The sequence below is a fragment of the Anolis carolinensis genome, chromosome 2, assembly GCF_035594765.1.
Source record: "Anolis carolinensis isolate JA03-04 chromosome 2, rAnoCar3.1.pri, whole genome shotgun sequence".
NCBI classification, from domain to species: domain Eukaryota; kingdom Metazoa; phylum Chordata; class Lepidosauria; order Squamata; family Dactyloidae; genus Anolis; species Anolis carolinensis.
In genome coordinates this window covers 78,260,442-78,277,582 of record NC_085842.1, presented here as the reverse complement: position 1 = coordinate 78,277,582, position 17,141 = coordinate 78,260,442, and the positions used below count along the sequence as shown (strand labels likewise).

At 38.5% G+C, this 17,141-nt stretch overlaps 1 protein-coding gene and 1 long non-coding RNA gene across 3 annotated transcripts; one reads left to right on the top strand and one right to left on the bottom strand.

Annotated features, from left to right (window-relative positions):
- Nucleotides 1–400: 400 nt before the first annotated feature.
- Nucleotides 401–17,105, bottom strand: glt8d1 (glycosyltransferase 8 domain containing 1). 2 transcript variants are annotated; one of them, XM_062970043.1, is made up of 10 exons: nucleotides 16,698–17,105; nucleotides 13,282–13,341; nucleotides 13,083–13,181; nucleotides 11,608–11,824; nucleotides 10,476–10,593; nucleotides 9,847–9,931; nucleotides 8,720–8,832; nucleotides 7,564–7,730; nucleotides 1,487–1,599; nucleotides 401–1,165 (listed from the first exon to the last, which is right to left on the bottom strand). In XM_062970043.1, the coding sequence occupies exons 2-10, from the start codon at nucleotides 13,295–13,297 to the stop codon at nucleotides 975–977; spliced, it is 1,119 nt and encodes a 372-aa protein (XP_062826113.1). In that variant the 5' UTR covers nucleotides 13,298–13,341; nucleotides 16,698–17,105; the 3' UTR covers nucleotides 401–974. The 2 variants fall into 2 exon arrangements, with proteins under 2 accessions (XP_062826113.1, XP_062826114.1); XM_062970044.1 differs by lacking the exon at nucleotides 16,698–17,105 and adding an exon at nucleotides 13,948–13,966.
- LOC134296079 (uncharacterized) lies at nucleotides 1,597–8,564 on the top strand. The gene is made up of 2 exons (XR_010002652.1): nucleotides 1,597–6,805; nucleotides 8,058–8,564. It is a non-coding gene; the product is annotated as an uncharacterized LOC134296079 (long non-coding RNA).
- Nucleotides 17,106–17,141: the final 36 nt, after the last annotated feature.

Sequence of the window (17,141 nt, the reverse complement as noted above, 5' to 3'; positions counted from 1 at the left end):
TTAAAAAGACTAAGTGAGTATAATAGTGAGCCCACCTGTGAGATGGGTGCAATATGTGGTGCAACTGCAGATCGTCTTCTCAGTTGTGGCACCCCAATTGTGGAGTGTCCTCCCTTTGGAGGTTATTTGGTACCAAAAATGAGTCCATTTAGGTGTCATCTACAATTTTTGCTATTCATCAAGGCTGTTGGGCTTCAATGATTTCTTTCAGATAATGGTTTTTAACTGTTCTGAATGTTTACATTTATTTTTACATTTGAATTACATATAATGTTTTTAAGGGTTTCTTATTCTATTGTTTTAAACTAGTTTAACCTGTTTATTTTCATTTTACTTGTAAGACAACCTGAGATCTTTTTTAGCTACAGGATGGGATAGAAATATTTTAAGAAACAAAAGAAACTAATTAAGAGTTTATTAAAGGGAATGACATCTTATGAAATAAAAGCTACCATTCATAGGAAAAGTGTCATCTGAATACAGCATATTTATGTGCGGTTTCCTGTATATTTTTAAAACATTGATTCTTTGACAGGTTGTTTAAAAGCAACCATTGTACATAATCGCTAGCTTTTAGAAGGTAAATCCTCCACTAAAATCCAGAATGAATTTTCAAGCAATGCAAAAAGTTCTAACACAAAAGCTATATTCACAGGTTAAGCAACAGGAGAAAATGATGGCTTTTGTTTAATAGAGTACATTGCAAGAGATGTGGCACATTCATTGGTGCATTCCTGGTAAAGTTTTTTAACACATTTTGTAACATAGAAGATCACTCTTAAAGAGTCCATCTAGTTCAAAATACTAGTTTGCAGAGGTTTTCATCTCACTGGAAAATGTGAAGGCACCTCCTCTTTCATCATGCTGCTTCAAGTACATCTGCTTTTCTCAGTTTTAGTATAAACAGTGGTCAAAGCAGCACTGATTTCACTTTGGTCTCTTTCCTGAGATAATACACAAGCATTGAATTCATCTTATTTTGCCTCATAGATATCATTGTGCCTCCGAATTAAGTTGAATTTGCCACTAGGATCAGGAATATACCATTTTTCCCAGACATCTGCATAGGACGCTGTCCTTCCCCAAGGTTTGAAATGCCCATTCCAATGGAGCAGTTTGGCAGCTTTCACAAACTGTGGAGAGTATCTTTTGCCTGCACTTGAACCTTTGAATTGAAGAACAAAAATCAGCAAGTTTAGATTGGTATTCAGCCTTTTCTCTAAAACTCAGTGGAATTATATGAAAATTTATATGGCCAATGTTAATAGTTGAATTGAATTCAGACATGCATTTTTAATTGCATTTTTCAAACATGCAATTTTAAATCAAAGTCATAATATAGATAAGAGAGACCAAGTGAACTGCTTTTTCATAGGTTCCCCAAAAGCAGTGATAAGAGAAAATAAGGACATAGCCCCAACCATTCCATGAGAATTATAGAAATTTAACTTGCCATTTAAGTACAAGTAATGTCGTTGCTACTTACCAAGATGGCGCACATTCCACATCGGATCAATGTTTGAATGTTGTTTGTAAAACACAATGAGCAAAGGGGGAGTAGTGATACTGCCTGCCAGAGTCCTGCTGTATATCTCCTCTCTAATCAGACATAAACAAAGAAAAAATGACCAGCTAAAACAGTAGCCATACTCTCAGTATAGATAAACATCTATTCAAAATATTGTCTATCACTGGAAAGGAATCTCCCTTTCTGACAACTCATTCTATGAATTTGCAGAACGGTTGTACATGTATTTTCAATACCTCTTGTTGGCAAAATAATCTGTTATTGCACACAATCTAAACATGCGTACATTATTAGTTATAAACCAGAAAAACAGTACTTGAATGAATATGCAACAAGTAGCCTGGTGTTGTCTAGCCTTTCTTCTAGGCACATGCATGGTAAATGTGATCATTTGCAGAAGTATATCTGTATGGATGAAAGCTTCTCATTTCATGGGTCCCCAGAAGAGAAGGCATAGCACTGCATATATCTTGATGGAAACGTAAGACTGGTTTATGGTGTCAGTTGAGAATTACAGTGTCAGTAGAATGGCAGACTCCACACCAATTTTAGTAGACATTTAGATCAAGTAAAACTTTGTTTTCCTTTGAATGTCAAAATTATACATTAAAACATAAATAATGCTGGTAAAAGAAAAATGCAATTACTGATTATATCAGAGAAAGCTATCTATCTGAATGGGCAACTGTCATAAAATAATTCAGTGGTGTCAAACTTGTGACACTCCATGTGTTTTGGACTTCAGCTCCCAGAATTCCTGTCCATTGGGCAAGCTGGTTGGAGCTTCTGGGAGTTGGAGGCTCAAACATCTGGAGGGCCACAAGTTTGACACCATTGGGTTAATGGGACACACCGACCCCTGAAGAGATCTCTCCTAGCAAAACACAATTGTGGGGGGAAATCCCGCTCAATGCCCACTGGGATTGTGGAAGGGCAATTTTGCTATATTCAGCCAGTCTATGTTTCAAATGAAGCTATCTTTTGATCTTAAACTAGTATTTGGGTGTAAAAAATGTTTTTAAAAAACAAAACCACTCTTTTGGATGCTTGGGGTGACAAAACTCTTAGGAAGTCTCCCAAAATAGCAGAGCATCCAAAATTATAACAGGATACTTAATTGAACAGTCAGCTCACAACAAGCGGAAAGGTGAAGTGTGTGTGGCTGCAGGCAAAGATGCAGAGTTCAATCTTCAAAGTTACCAAAAGGTTTATTTAAAAAATAAGAACTACATTCCTTGATAGGAAAGAATCAGGTCTAAGCTTCTCTCTAACTCCATAATTTTTAAGTTCCAAAACAAGATGAAAAACCTCCAAACATTACATATCTTCAAACAGAGTAGAGAAAAGTCTGAGTACAAAGATGGAAAAGCAGAAGTCTTAAACAAAGGCATGCAGCCTGAAGAGTATCCATTCTGACCACCAATCAGGATGGGAGAAGAAAGAAAAAGAGGGGTGAGAGAGAGAGTGTGTGTGTGTATGTGTGTGTATGTATATATGTGTGTGTGTGTGTGTGTGTGTGTGTGTGTATATATATATATATATATTAGCTGTGCCCAGCCACACGTTGCTGTGGCGTTGTCTGGTGGTGTTGGTGAGAAATTTGAGTTAGTGGTGGTATTGAATGTCTGTTATATGGTTGTCTTTATGTTTAGTATGTACAGTATTTGGTTGTTTGTGTAATGTGAAAGTGGTGAGAGTAGAGGGGGTCTTTGTCGCTGTGTAGTATTGTATAGTATGCATACGTTGTCCAAGTGTTGTGAATGGTTAGATTGTGTCTTGGTGCATAGTAGAAAGGGTTGGGGTGGATGGCCGTTAGGGGTGTCTCCAAATTATTGGATGGTATAGTTGTATGATGATGATGATTATTATTATTATTATTATTATTATTGCTGTTATCATCATGATTATAATCTTTATTATCATCATCTATATATATAAAAGAGTGATGGCATCACGGCAATTCACAAAACAACAAAAGTACAGGCCCCCCAACCTCAAAATTTGACAACACAACCCATCATCCACGCCTCAAGGTTGATACAACAAAAACAAAAGAAAAATAAAGTCCTAATTAGAGGGAGAGCAATAATTTTTTTTATCCAATTGCTGCCAGTTTAGAGGGCTAATCTCTGCCCACTTGGTTGCCTAGCAACCAAGGGACAGCCAGGTTTCAGTTAGGGGACAGGCCGATTTAGGCCTCACTTAGACTTCTTCCACAGATTATCTAATTTGCACTGGATTATATGGCAGTGTAGACTCAAGGCCCTTCAACACAGCTATATAACCCATTTATAATCTTATATTATCTGCTTTGCACTGGATTATCTTGACTCCACACTGCCATATAATCCACTTCAGTGTGCATTTTATACAGCTGTGAAGAAGGGGCCTCATATAATCCAGTTCTAAGCAGATAATTTAAGATTATCAATATACAGTAGAGTCTCACTTATCCAACGTAAACAGGCTGGCAGGATAAGTGAATATGTTGGATAATAAGAAGGGATTCAGGAAAAGCCAATTAAACATCAAATTAGGTAATCGTTATAAAAATTAAGCACCAAAACATCATATTATACAACAAATTTGACAGAAAAAGTAGTTCCATGCACAGTAATGCTATGTAGTAATTACAGTAGAGTCTCACTTATCCAACACTCGCTTATCCAACGTTCTGGATTATCCAACGCATTTTTGTAGTCAATGCTTTCAATATATCGTGATATTTTGGTGCTAAATTCATAAATACAGTAATTACTATATAGCATTACTGTGTACTGAACTACTTTTTCTGACAAATTTGTTGTCTAACATGTTTTGGTGCTTAATTTGTAAAATCATAACTTAATTTGATGTTTAATAGGGTTATCCTTAATTCCTCATTATCCAACATATTCGCTTATCCAACGTTCTGCCGGCCCATTTATGTTGGATAAGTGAGACTCTACTGTACTGTATTTACAAATTTACCACTAAAATATCACAATGAATTTAAAACACTGACTACAAAAACATTGATTATAAAAAGGCAGACTGCGTTGGATAATCCAGAACATTGTATAAGCGAATGTTGGATAAGTGAGATTCTTCTTTAATATGAAATAATTACTGGGATAGAATAATGCAGAACAATATAATCTCTAAAACCAGGACAGTAAATAAACAGGGGAATTCCACACAGGAAACAATCAGGGCCAGCTAACACCTCCCAACAAAGTATTCCCATCATCAAAGTCTGGAAAATCCTCTGTTTTCTCAGGGCTACAGACAGTAGAAGCACATAAAATATCGCAAACAATACCACTCTGAAAACAAGGGAATTCCAGACAGGAAACAATCAGGGCCAGCTAACACCTCCCAACAAAAAATTCACTCAGGGAGGAAACAGCCAGGCTTTAAAGCTGCAAGGCCATTACATCCTAATCATTTTTCCTAATTGCAGCATTCATACTTGCCTCCAACAAACAAAAAAAAAACCAATCAGAAATATTGTATATTCACAACCTTTAGGAAATAATATCCCCTGATGGCGCAGCGTGTTAAAGCGCTGAGCTGCTGAACTTCTGGACCGAAAGGCCACAGGTTTGAATTGGGGGAGCGGAGAGAGCCCCCACTGTTAGCCCCAGCTTCTGCCAACCCTGAAGTTTGGAAACATGCAAATGTGAGTGCATCAATAGGTACTGCTCCGGCGGGAAGGTAACGCTCCATGCAGTCATCCCACATGACTTTGGAGGAGTCTATGGACAACGCCGGCTCTTCGGCTTAGAAATGGAGATGAGCACCAACCTCCAGAGTAAGACACGACTGGACTTAATGTCTGGGGAAAACCTTTACCCTTTACCTTAACTACCACCAATTCCTTAATACTTTATTTCCCATACCACCATGTTTTGCCACAGCAACGCGTGGCCGGGCACAGCTAGTTATTATTATATAGTGGGTGGATGGCCATCTGTCAGGAGTGTTTGGATTGTGTGGTCTTGCATGGTAGAAGGAGGTTGTACTGGATGATTCTTAGGGCTGTCTGGAAACATGAGGATTCCGTGATATTGTTATTAGTATTATTATTATGAAGAGGCTGTATGGCCATCTGTTGGGAATGTTTGGATTGTGTTCTCCATGGCAGGAAGGGGTTGGACTGGATGGCCTTTAGGGGTCTCTGCTATCTCTGTGACTGTAGGATTCTATTATTATTTTTATGGTGGAGATTGTGGAGATATTGGCTGGCTATCTGTCAGGAGTTTGTCGAAGAGATAAGCAAACACTCTAAAGGTTCAAAACATAAAAAGATATGTGACATGTAAGGGCCACAGAAATAGTCAGGCCTCTCTGAGTATAGAGCTATCTTCTTTCTATGTGAAAAAGATAAGCAAACACTCTAAAGGTTTCAAACATAAAAAGAGATGTGACATAAGAGCCACAGAAATAGTCAGGCCTCTCTGAGTATAGAGCTATCTTCTTTTTATGTGAAAAAGATAAGCAAATACTCTAAAGGTTCCAAACATAAAAAGAGATGTGACATGTAAGAGCCACAGAAATAGTCAGGCCTCTCTGAGTATAGAGCTATCTTCTTTCTATGTGAAAAAGATAAGCAAACACTGTAAAGGTTCCAAACATAAAAAGAGATGTGACATGTAAGGGCCACAGAAATAGTCAGGCCTCTCTGAGTATAGAGCTATCTTCTTTCTATGTGAAAAAGATAAGCAAACACTCTAAAGGTTCCAAACATAAAAAGAGATGTGACATGTAAGGGCCACAGAAATAGTCAGGCCTCTGGGGTCTCTGCAAACCTTAGGATTGTATGATGTTGTTGTTGCTATTATTATTATTATTATTATTATTATTATTATTATTATGAGGCTGGGTGGCCATCTGTTGGGAGTGCTTGGATTGTGTCCTGCATGGCAGATTGTGGGAGGTGTTAGCTGGCCCTGATTGTTTAGTGTCTGGCATTCCTGTGTTTTAAGAGTGTTGTTTTTTATTTGGTGTTGTGATTTTAAGCTTGTTAAAATATTAGGAGTCAGATTGTGTTGATTGTCATGGTTCATAGCATATATTTAAAATATAGAGTATTAAAATGGGTTAGATATTGTAGAAGGTTGGATAAGGTTGTATAGTGGAGAGATAAATGATTCGGATGATGGGCGGGTGCTAGGACCCAGGGGACAGCTTTTTCCCATTGCCTGCCTTTCCTCTTGCCGGCGGCCATGAGACTTTTCTTTCCCTCCCTCCCGGCATGGCTCTCGATGGTGCGTTGTGGGTTCTGTCCATGTAGAGGTGCGTGAAGTGATTTTGTGTTGTTTCAACCTTAAGGTGTGGATGATGGGCTGTGTTGTCAAATTTCGAGGTTGGGGGGCCTTTACTTTTGTTGTTTTGCTCAGTGCCGCGATTCCATCACCCTTTTATATATATAGATATACAGTAGAGTCTCACTTATCCAACATAAACGGGCCGGCAGAACGTTGGATAAGCGAATATGTTGGATAATAAGGAGAGATTAAGGAAAAGCCTATTAAACATCAAAATAGGTTATGATTTTACAAATTAAGCACCAAAACATCATGTTATACAACAAATTTGACAGAAAAAGTAGTTCAATATGCAGTAATGCTATGTACTAATTACTGTATTTACAAAATTAGCACCAAAATACCACGTTATATTGAAAACATTGACTACAAAAATGTGTTGGATAATCCAGAACGTTGGATAAGCGAGTGTTGGATAAGTGAGACTCTACTGTATATTCATTCTCAACTGACATTCAGGAGCCGGGGGAAGGGATTCCGGCAGCCTATTTTAAAGCTAACTATTTCTCATTGAGGACTGTAGACTTGGGCAGTGTGGGGTTGAATTCCAACAAAACCCTTTTGTGAATTGTCATTAATTTATAACTAGCCAAGGACATACAACAACCAAGGAGAATATCTGAAGTGCTAGCAGCAGCATAGCAGATTTTTTGAAACAATATTTTGGGCCAGAAAATCCATCAGCCTCAGTCCCCACATACCAGAGTATGATCTGGATATACTCACACAACATTAAGTACCATCCATTTCTCCAATTGCTTGGTGATGTTCTGTAGTTTCCATTCAGTTAGATTTGCAACAAAGACTCCAGGATTGAAAGAACAAGTGCTTGCTTTCATGGATAGTTTCCGAACAGTTTCTTTTTTATAATCAAGAAACCCAATGTAATTATACTGAAAAAGAACAGACACAGTTCAGATCCAACTCCAGACATAGATAAACAATCCCACTCCCAAAGACTGCCTTTGTCACATGGCCACCTCTTTGTACAGAAAGACAGAGAGTGTACCAGTCAATGGAAAGAACCCATAATCTAAAAAAACTTCAGCCTAATATTTCCAGATGTTGTGATATTCAACTACATTTAAAATAAAAACTAAAAATATTACTTTTGAGGTTTATTTGATAACCATCTTGAGACTTATAATCACAAAAGTAGCTCATTTTTAAAATAATGTCTTCTTATGGTCTTGTTTCTCACTGTCCACTTTAACACAAAGGGCTGGATCCAGATTTAGATGTATAAAAATGAACCAGAGGAAAAGGACTTCCCATTACACTCTTCTCCACAGAATGCTCTGAAGACTAAATCTTTACAGATCAGATGGAAACATATGTGAACAAAGCTTTTATGGACAAAAAGATTCTGGATCTAAACCTAATAAAAGATCAAAGCTACTATCCTGTCCAACATGCAAGTTCTAGAAAATAGATTGAGCCAAATCTGCTTCCAACTTGTTGGCTTCAAGGGAACAACTTCCTCCTCAGCACAACGGATCTGTTATTTGCATTGAACAAGAGGCTGAAGAATGTTCCAACTACTGTAATGCAGAAATGGACCTTGATGTCATCATAATAACTGACGGTACTTTGACAACTGTAGCTTTCCCAATGTAGGGAAATAGACACCTGCAATAGCTAGAAAATTATTTAGGTTCCTAAGCACTTATGTCCTAAGTTTACTGGGTTTATATAATATGACAAAATAAAAGCTAAGTAAAATACTAGTCCTTAGCTTCATTCAATATTTTGGGGGAAACCACAATCGTAAAGCATGCACGTAAAACTTTGAAGATAAGTATGCAACCACAAAGTGGAGACAATATCACACTATGTAACATGAATATCTGCAGCATTGATGTTGTTTTACAACTCTTGGCACCTGGTTGCCGGCTCCACGAACAGCAAATTTATTTGAAGTAGAGTCACAGTCATCTGAGAATGCAGCTGCATGGCCTGGTTGTAGTGGAGTGTTGTAAAGTTCAAGGATATCATCTGAAATTGTAACCCAAGCAAAGGAATATCACAAGCAATAAAATCTTGGGTTCTTTTAAGACAGATTGCTCACAACCCTAGCCAGTACTCAAATGGAAGTGAAGGAATTTAATCCTAATAAAAAACCAATGCCACTAAAATTAAAAATGCAAGTCAGAATCAAACTACTTCCATCTGCTCAAAATATCTCTAGACAAGTATTTTTGAATCAAAAGGTCCCTGTGCCACATGGCAAACATCCTTCTGAAATAAAGGGCTATTTAAAGCAGTTTGTTATATAATTTCTTAAAAAGAACATCAAAAATCATATATACTGTATGATGGATGTAGCAAAAGTCGCTTTTTCAATATCAGCTATTCATTAATAGTGCCACTTGATTCATCCTCATATATCTACAATAGTAAAAAGCCGTGTAGAAACTGGGCCAGAAAAAACTTAGTCCCAACTAAGGCAGACTAGTAGAATCAAAAGGATGTATGTATTGATTCATCAAGTCAGTTAACTTAACAGTTCCACTATAGTTGGGAAAAAACAAATGGCATTAGCTCTATGTTTATGTCAGCTAGAAACATATTATCTTAATGTCAGTGATGCTAATTCACACATGCACTAAATAAGTTTTAACTCATCTCTCATGCAGGTAAATGTCATTAACATTACTGAGAGTTCAAATCAGCAAATAATCCATGTAAGTCAATTTTACATTTTGATTTATGAAACAAAGAATGAACTGTTGCAGCAATTTAAAAGGTTAATTTAATTATGTGAAAGGTTTTCTCTTTCTCTATGAAAAATGCTATTCAAATTATTATCTTTCCTAAGAGATTGCATCTGCATGCAAAAGCAGTAGACTCCCTTATAACTATAAAATAAAGTCATGTTTTATATTCTTGCCATAGAAGCAATGAAAGTTGTCACCGCAAGTTACAGGAATTGTCAATATTTTTGAGGTAAAACAGCATTTTATTTTTGAAGCAAGATTTGTGTAATTGCACAAAGAAAAGCCTCCTTACCTTGCACAATTACATCATCATCCAAATAAATGGCCTTTTCCACATTAGGGATCCAGTTAGGCATGTAGAACCTTGCGAAGGTTAACTAGGTAAATGTAAACCAAATAGCAAATAAAGAAGTTGGACTTGCAAGCATTAATTTTCTAATAACAATCACTTCTTTGATCGCGTAGTCACATTCACCAACAAAATACAGTAAAATAACTGGCTAAATTTGGAAGAAATTCCAAATATTTCAAAGTGATTATTAGAACTGGCCAGGCTCTCTTTTGACTATAGGGTCAAAAATTCGAATGACAGGAGGAGTTCGGAAACAGATTTTTCCATCCAAATATTTAGGCATATATTACAACTCCTGCATCCTTGGAGTCATAATGTATGAATAAATATCCCATGGATACATTCAGGTGGATACCCAAAATCACAGATAATGGCAAACCCTATTGAAATGAAGGACGTCTGGCCCAAGAATATAGAGGACTTAGAAAATATTGAGAGAGGAATATTTTGTTGCACATGGATAAATGAAACTGGGATATAGGAGTCATACTGTATATTTATTATTAAATTGTCAACAATTTTACCAGCATGGTATGCTTACAATAAGATACATTTGTATTAGTACTTACAGGTTTTATGGAGTCTGGCATTTCTGAGTCAACTTTCACTTTTCCATCCAAGATGTGAGGGTCAAAATTTAAAATTCGGTATTTCACATTTTTCAGATTAGTTTTACTAATCCATGACCTACATAGAGATATGAACAAGTTATTGGAACCCTCTACTGAGGGAAGCTAGGATGGTTCCCTCCCAAGTGCCTTAATGCCTTTCTACCAGCAGGCAAAGATTCAGACAGGTCAATTGGCTAACTGAGCTTGCTTATTGTCAGGCTGCTAAAGGGTGGATCCTTCATCTCCTTTCTTTTTACATTTTCATGTTGCACTTATATTGCACCAGGCCAAAAAAGAAGTTATTGGTCAACAGAAAATCCAGTCTGCAATTGGGATTGCAATTCATTCTGAATGGGGCTGTACTACCTGAGATACTAGTTTCAGTTGGGGATACTCTTGAACCCTGGATTGCTAGGTCTTTTCTTAGAGATATCAAATTCCATCCATGTTTTAATTATTTCATAATTAGACCACCATAATACACTTCATGTCTGCCCCTTCAAAGAGTTTAGAAAGTGCAGCTAGAGGAAAATGTAGAAGCCAGGTGTCTGGCATATATTTTAGACACTATGTTCCACCTGCCTTGGACCAAAGACATTAGTTTCCAATTTACAGTAGAGTCTCACTTATCCAACATTCACTTATCCAACGTTCTGGATTATCCAACACATTTTTGTAGTCAATGTTTTCAATACATCGTGATATTTTGGTGCTAAATTCGTAAATACAGTTATTACTACGTAGCATTACTGCCTATTGAACTACTTTTTCTGTCAAATTTGTTGTATAGCATGATGTTTTGGTGTTTAATTTGTAAAATCATGACCTCATTTGATGTTTAATAGGCTTCTCCTTAATCTCTCCTTATTATCCAACATATTCGCTTATCCAACATTCTGCCGGCCTGTTTATGTTGGATAAGTGAGACTCTACTGTATTTCCAAGTCAAGAAGTGCATACAACCACAATTAAACAAGACAATGAACTTTTTTCCTTTGAGAAGGAATTGTTTTGAGTATTATCCATTACTTCTCAATGCAAAAACGGGACTGAAAGATACTGAGCAGCAGCAAAATTCAAGAATCATTACCTCAAGTGATCTACTGTATCATTCAGAGTGACAATATGGAATGCTACGTTGGACTTGGTGTTTTGCTGAATACTGTTCACAGCTGCAATTACACCGCCAAGCCTATCATCAGATGCTGTAATGACCACAGGGATTTCCTTGTCATTTTGACCTTCTGTCCACCTTTGAGGAGCCTCGGGTATAAAATCTATTGGTTGGAGTCCTAATGGACTTGAATCTGCAAGACAACAGCATTGCAAATATTTGTTGTTATTCTTAATTGCTGTAAAGCTGACTTCAACTTATAAGGGCACTATGAATGAGGGATCTCTAAGTCATCCTCTTTTCAATTGCCTCCTGGGGTCTTGCAAACCCAGACGTGATTGTGAGGACTTCAAAGAACATTATTAGCAGCAAGATTACATAAGCATAAAACCCATGCTAAACTTCCACAGTCCAGCATTTTATTCATACAGTATCCAAAGAAAATCCCGCAAGTAGGACATGACTGAAACTACACCCTTCCATGGGTTCATCTTAATTGCAGAATGAATGCAGTTTGACACTTCTTTAACTGCCATAGCTCAGTGCTATGGAATCCTGGGAGCTGTAGTTTTACAAGGTCTTCAACTTTCTCTGCCAAAGTTGGCTAGTGCCTCATTTAACTATTACTCCCAGGGTTCCATAGCACTGAGCAATGGCGATTAAAGTGGCGCAAAACCGCACTAATTATACAGTGTAGATCAGACATGGGCAAACTTCAGCCATTTGGGTGCTTTGGACTTCATTGGATTATACTGAATTTTACAATTTTACAACTTTATTTAATATTTCCTATTAATCCAGTTGGTTATCAGATAACTGACTTTAAACAAACACTTTAGTATTTCCCAATGATGTATTGATTGGGAGATGAACATTACTACTGACAAGATAATGTTTCAGACATATGGAATGATTAAAACCAAACTTGCAATAAAAACTATGAATTTAGTGAAGTGGCCATTTCTTCAAGTCAGACTGCATTGATTCTAAAACTACTAGGGCTGCCCTTTGCTAGTTCTTCCAAGATGCTGAATACCTGGTCTTCAGCAAAATCAAGTTATTTCTAGTTTAAAATAAGGAGGGAACACAAATCAGCTTTAAAACACATGCTTTCCCATGCACCATATTTTTCTAAGGTTTTGATAATACAGAGGAAATTTTGCCCAGGGCTTGCATATATAAGAAAATAGGCTACATGAAGCCCCGCTGGAAGAGTATGGCCTCCCAGGGTAAAGATAGAGAAAGTGAGAAACTTTAAATAATAATGAAACACCAGGCAACTAGTAGGATCCAGTGAAGTGAAGAATTTCAGTGAAATAAGAAATCAAAGCTAGAGTAAAGGAATGCCACAAAATAGGAAGAAAGGCGTTAACAGGAAATGTAATACAATGGTTTATTTCCTATCAAATAAACATTACTGTAACACAGAGTTCCTAAAGGACAAGGCCTACCTGATAATTCTCTTTTTAAGAGATCACTAAGACCAAGTATGTTGTGATGTAGCACTAGCAAAAATATGACAACAACAAGCACCAGGATGAAAATGTTTACTGCAACAGAAGAACAAAACACACAGTTAGTACAGTTATACATAATTAGATATTGAATATTTCAATCTCAATTTTAAAAAATTTCTAAGTGGGAAAATACCTTTTCTGAATGTCATTATGCCTGGATGTTCTGTATTAACAATTAATCTTCTTCAAAAATCTGTAAGATGGAAACACAACAGATGTTCAACCTTTCCCCAAAAACATTGCAGTTACCTTGTTAATTAGTGATGGGGTAAAAAACTCCCAGTTAGAAAGCAGCTATCATATTATTTGAGAACACAGAAATGCTGGACCACTCTAACAACCGCAATGTCAGACTACGCATAGAAGCCACTGAAATCCAGAAGCACGTGGACAATTTCAACAGAGAGAAAACCATGAAAATGAACAAAATGTGGCTACCAGTATTAAAAAAAACTCTAAAATCAGGACAGCAAATAAAGATCAACACTCTGAAAACAGAGTAACTCTAGACAAGAAACAATCAGGGTCACTTAACACCTCCAAACAAAGGCAGCAAACAGCCAGACTTTGAAGCTGCCAGGCTATTCAATGCTAATCAAGGTGATCAATTGCAACATTCATACTTGCCTCCAACAGACAAGAGTTCTTTCTCCCACCCTGGACCTTCAACAGATATATAAACCTCCCTTGCATAGTTTCCAACAGACCTCACAACCACTGATGATGCCTGTCACAGATGTGAGCGAAACGATAGAAAAAAATGCTTCTGGAATGTGACCATACAGCCCAGAAAACTCACAGCAACCCAGCTATCATCTCCTCCTAAAACAGTAGTTCTCAACTTGTGCGTCCCCAGATGTGTTGGCCTTCAATTCCCAGAAATCCTAACAGCTACTGAACTGGCTGGGATTTCTGGGAGTTGTAATCCAAAACACCTGGGGAACCACAGGTTCATAACCATAGTCCTAAAGGATGCTTGCTTACATTAGTATTAACCCATCTGGCCACTTTGCTGGATAAAAATGAGGAGATTTATAAATCTTCTGTGGCTGAATCTACACTGTTAAATTAATGTAGTTTGTTACCACTTTAACTACTATGACTCAATGCTATGGAATCATGATGTTTGGAGATTATACATCTTCTGTGGCTGCTTTTGAACTTTGGTGCTGGAGGAAAATCCTGAGAGTGCCCTGGACCACAAGAAGACCCAACCAGTCCATCCTCCAGGAAATAATGCCTGGCTGCTTCCTGGAGAAAAGGCAAAGATGAAGTATTTTCACCACATCATGAGAAGACAGGAAAGCTGGGAAAAGATCATGATGCTGGGGAAAATGGAAGGAAAAGGGAAGAGAGGCCGACCAAGGGCGAGATGGATGGATGGTATCCTTGAAGTGACTGGCTTGACCTTGAAGGAGCTGGGGTGGCCACAGCAGACAGGGAGCTCTGGCATGGGCTGGTCCATGAGGTCACGAAGAGTCGGAAATGACTGAACGAATAAAGAGGAAGAAGAAGTGGCTGCATCTACACTGTTGACTTAATGCAGTTTGGCACCACATTAACTGTCATGGCTCAATGCTATGGAATCATGAGGTTTGCAATTTGGTGTGGTGGCAGGCTGGCAGCAGCTCTCTGGCAGAGAAGGCGAAAAAGCACTGTAAAACTACAACTCCCATGGCCCTATAGTAGTCATGGGCAAACTTGGGCCCTCCAGGTGTTTTGGACTCTCAACTCCCACAATTCCTAACAGCCAGTAGGCTGTTAGGAATTGTGAGAGTTGGAGTCCAAAACACCTGGAGAGCCCAAATTTGCCCATGACTGCCTGATAGCATTGCGCCAAGGCAGCTTTAGTGCTGTGAAGCTGCATTAATCCCTTTTGGGAGATGGTGGCGAGATTCAAATAAAGTTACTATTCCAGACAAGAAACAGTCAGGGCCAGCTAACATCTCCATACAAAGGATTCCCAGTAAGGAGGCAGTATTTTGCCCCCCCACCCCACCCCACCCCAAACTCTGGAACTCATTCCCCAAGGAGATTAGGCAAACACCTACCCTGTTAGCCTTTAGAAAAAGTTTTAAAACTTGGCTTTTCCAGTATGCTTTTGAAGAAAGAATAACTAATCCCCATCTCAGGTCGCATCTCAGTGTTCAATCTATTTTTCTGATGCACTTTATTTTGTCCCTCAGTTGAGAATACCTTCACTGTTTCCCACCCCAAGTCTCTTATTAAATGCAGCACTTCATCAATCAACCTCATACCACGGATTTTATCATTTTCACTCCAAGCACTTTGGTCCAGTTCTCCTTCGTTTCAGTTTTTGCAATGTTTTTATATTATGTTTTTATTATGCTATTGTTACCATTTTATTGTTTTACTATGTTGGTTTTGTATGCATTTTATCTGTTCTATTGTAATTGTTTGGGCTTGGCCCCATGTTAGCCGCCTCGAGTCCCTTCGGGGAGATGGAAGTCGGGTAAAAAAAATAAAATTATTATTATTATAAAGTTTTTAAGCAGCCAGGCTTTGAAGCTGCATTCAATGCTAATCAAGGTGGCCAACTGCAACTTTCACACTTGCCTCAAGGAGACAAACTCCACTTGCCTAGTTTCCAACAGTCCTCACAAACTGTGAGGATGCCTAGCACAGATGTAGGCTAAACGTCAGGAGAGAATGCTTTTGGAACATGGCCATACAGCCCGGAAAACTCAGAGCTACCCAAAGTAATAGTAAAAAAGGTAAAGGTTTCCTCTGACGTTAAGTCCAGTCGTGACCGACTCTGGGGGTTGGTGCTCATCTCCATTTCTAAGCCGAAGAGCCGGCGTTGTCCATAGACATCTCCAGGTCATGTGGCCGGCATGACTGCATGGAGCGCCGTTACCTTCCCGCCGGAGCGGTACCTATTGATCTACTCACATTTGCATGTTTTCGAACTACAGTAGAGTCTCACTTATCCAACATAAACGGGCCGACAGAACGTTGGATAAGCGAATATGTTGGATAACAAGGAGAGATTAAGGAGAAGCCTTTTAAACACCAAATTAAGTTATGATTTTACAAAGTAAGCACCAAAACATCATGTTATACAACAAATTTGACAGAAAAAGTAGTTCAATATGCAGTAATACTACGTAGTAATTGCTGTATTTATGAATTTAGCACCAAAATATCATGATGTATTGAAAACATTGACTACAAAAATGCGTTGGATAATCCAGAACGTTGGATAAGCGAATGTTGGATAAGTGAGACTCTACTGTACTAGGCTGGCAGGAGCTGGGGCTAACAGCGGGCGCCCATTCCGCTCCCGGGATTTGAACCTGGGACCTTTTGGTCCGCAAGTTCAGCAGCTCAGCGCTTTAACACACTGTGCCACCAGGAGCCCCTAAGTAGTAGGAGTAGTTATTATTATTATTATTATTATTTATTCATGATGAATTCTACAGTGCAGATGCACCCTGAGAATAAAGACACACGTGCTGTGCTGCATCGGCCAGGACGAACCAAAAATACTTTTGACAATACTTTTGTTTTTCCGCCCTTCAGTCTTACTTGTTTTCCCAGAGCGCAGCTTCCCTCCTATTCCTCTCCTCTCTCCGCTCAGTCTGGCAGCCGCGAAAGAAATGCCAACTCAACAGCAGCTAAGCTCTGAACAGCTGGAATAGTAAAAGGCGGTCTGCCCCAGTGCCTAATGGGATCATACAAAATGCCTACGTCGCCGTAATCAAAAGTATAGCCGGTTAACGTTTAAATACGTAATATCAACATTTTAACCACGACCAAAATATATATTAATAAAAAAGACAGAGCAGGCAACGAGTTAGACTCCTAAGGTTTCTAACCCCCCCCCTCTAGCTCATGAGCAGGAGGGGTCCTTCAGAGCCTCGCGTTGCCATGGAGACGCGGCCTAACACTCCATTATAGGCCCTGTGCGACGGATTCCAGCGGGTGAAGAAAGGCTTTGGTTTGGAGGAAAGAGAGCTCAGCCCCGCCCCG

Excerpts from the sequence above, each read along its gene's own strand:
- glt8d1 (XM_062970043.1), bottom strand. Across the intron at positions 11,825-13,082 it reads CTTAAAAAGAGAATTATCAG|ATTCAAGTCCATTAGGACTC; the intron begins GTAGGCCTTGTC and ends GTTGTCTTGCAG. Across the intron at positions 1,166-1,486 it reads GTGGAATGTGCGCCATCTTG|GTTCAAGTGCAGGCAAAAGA; the intron begins GTAAGTAGCAAC and ends TTCAATTCAAAG.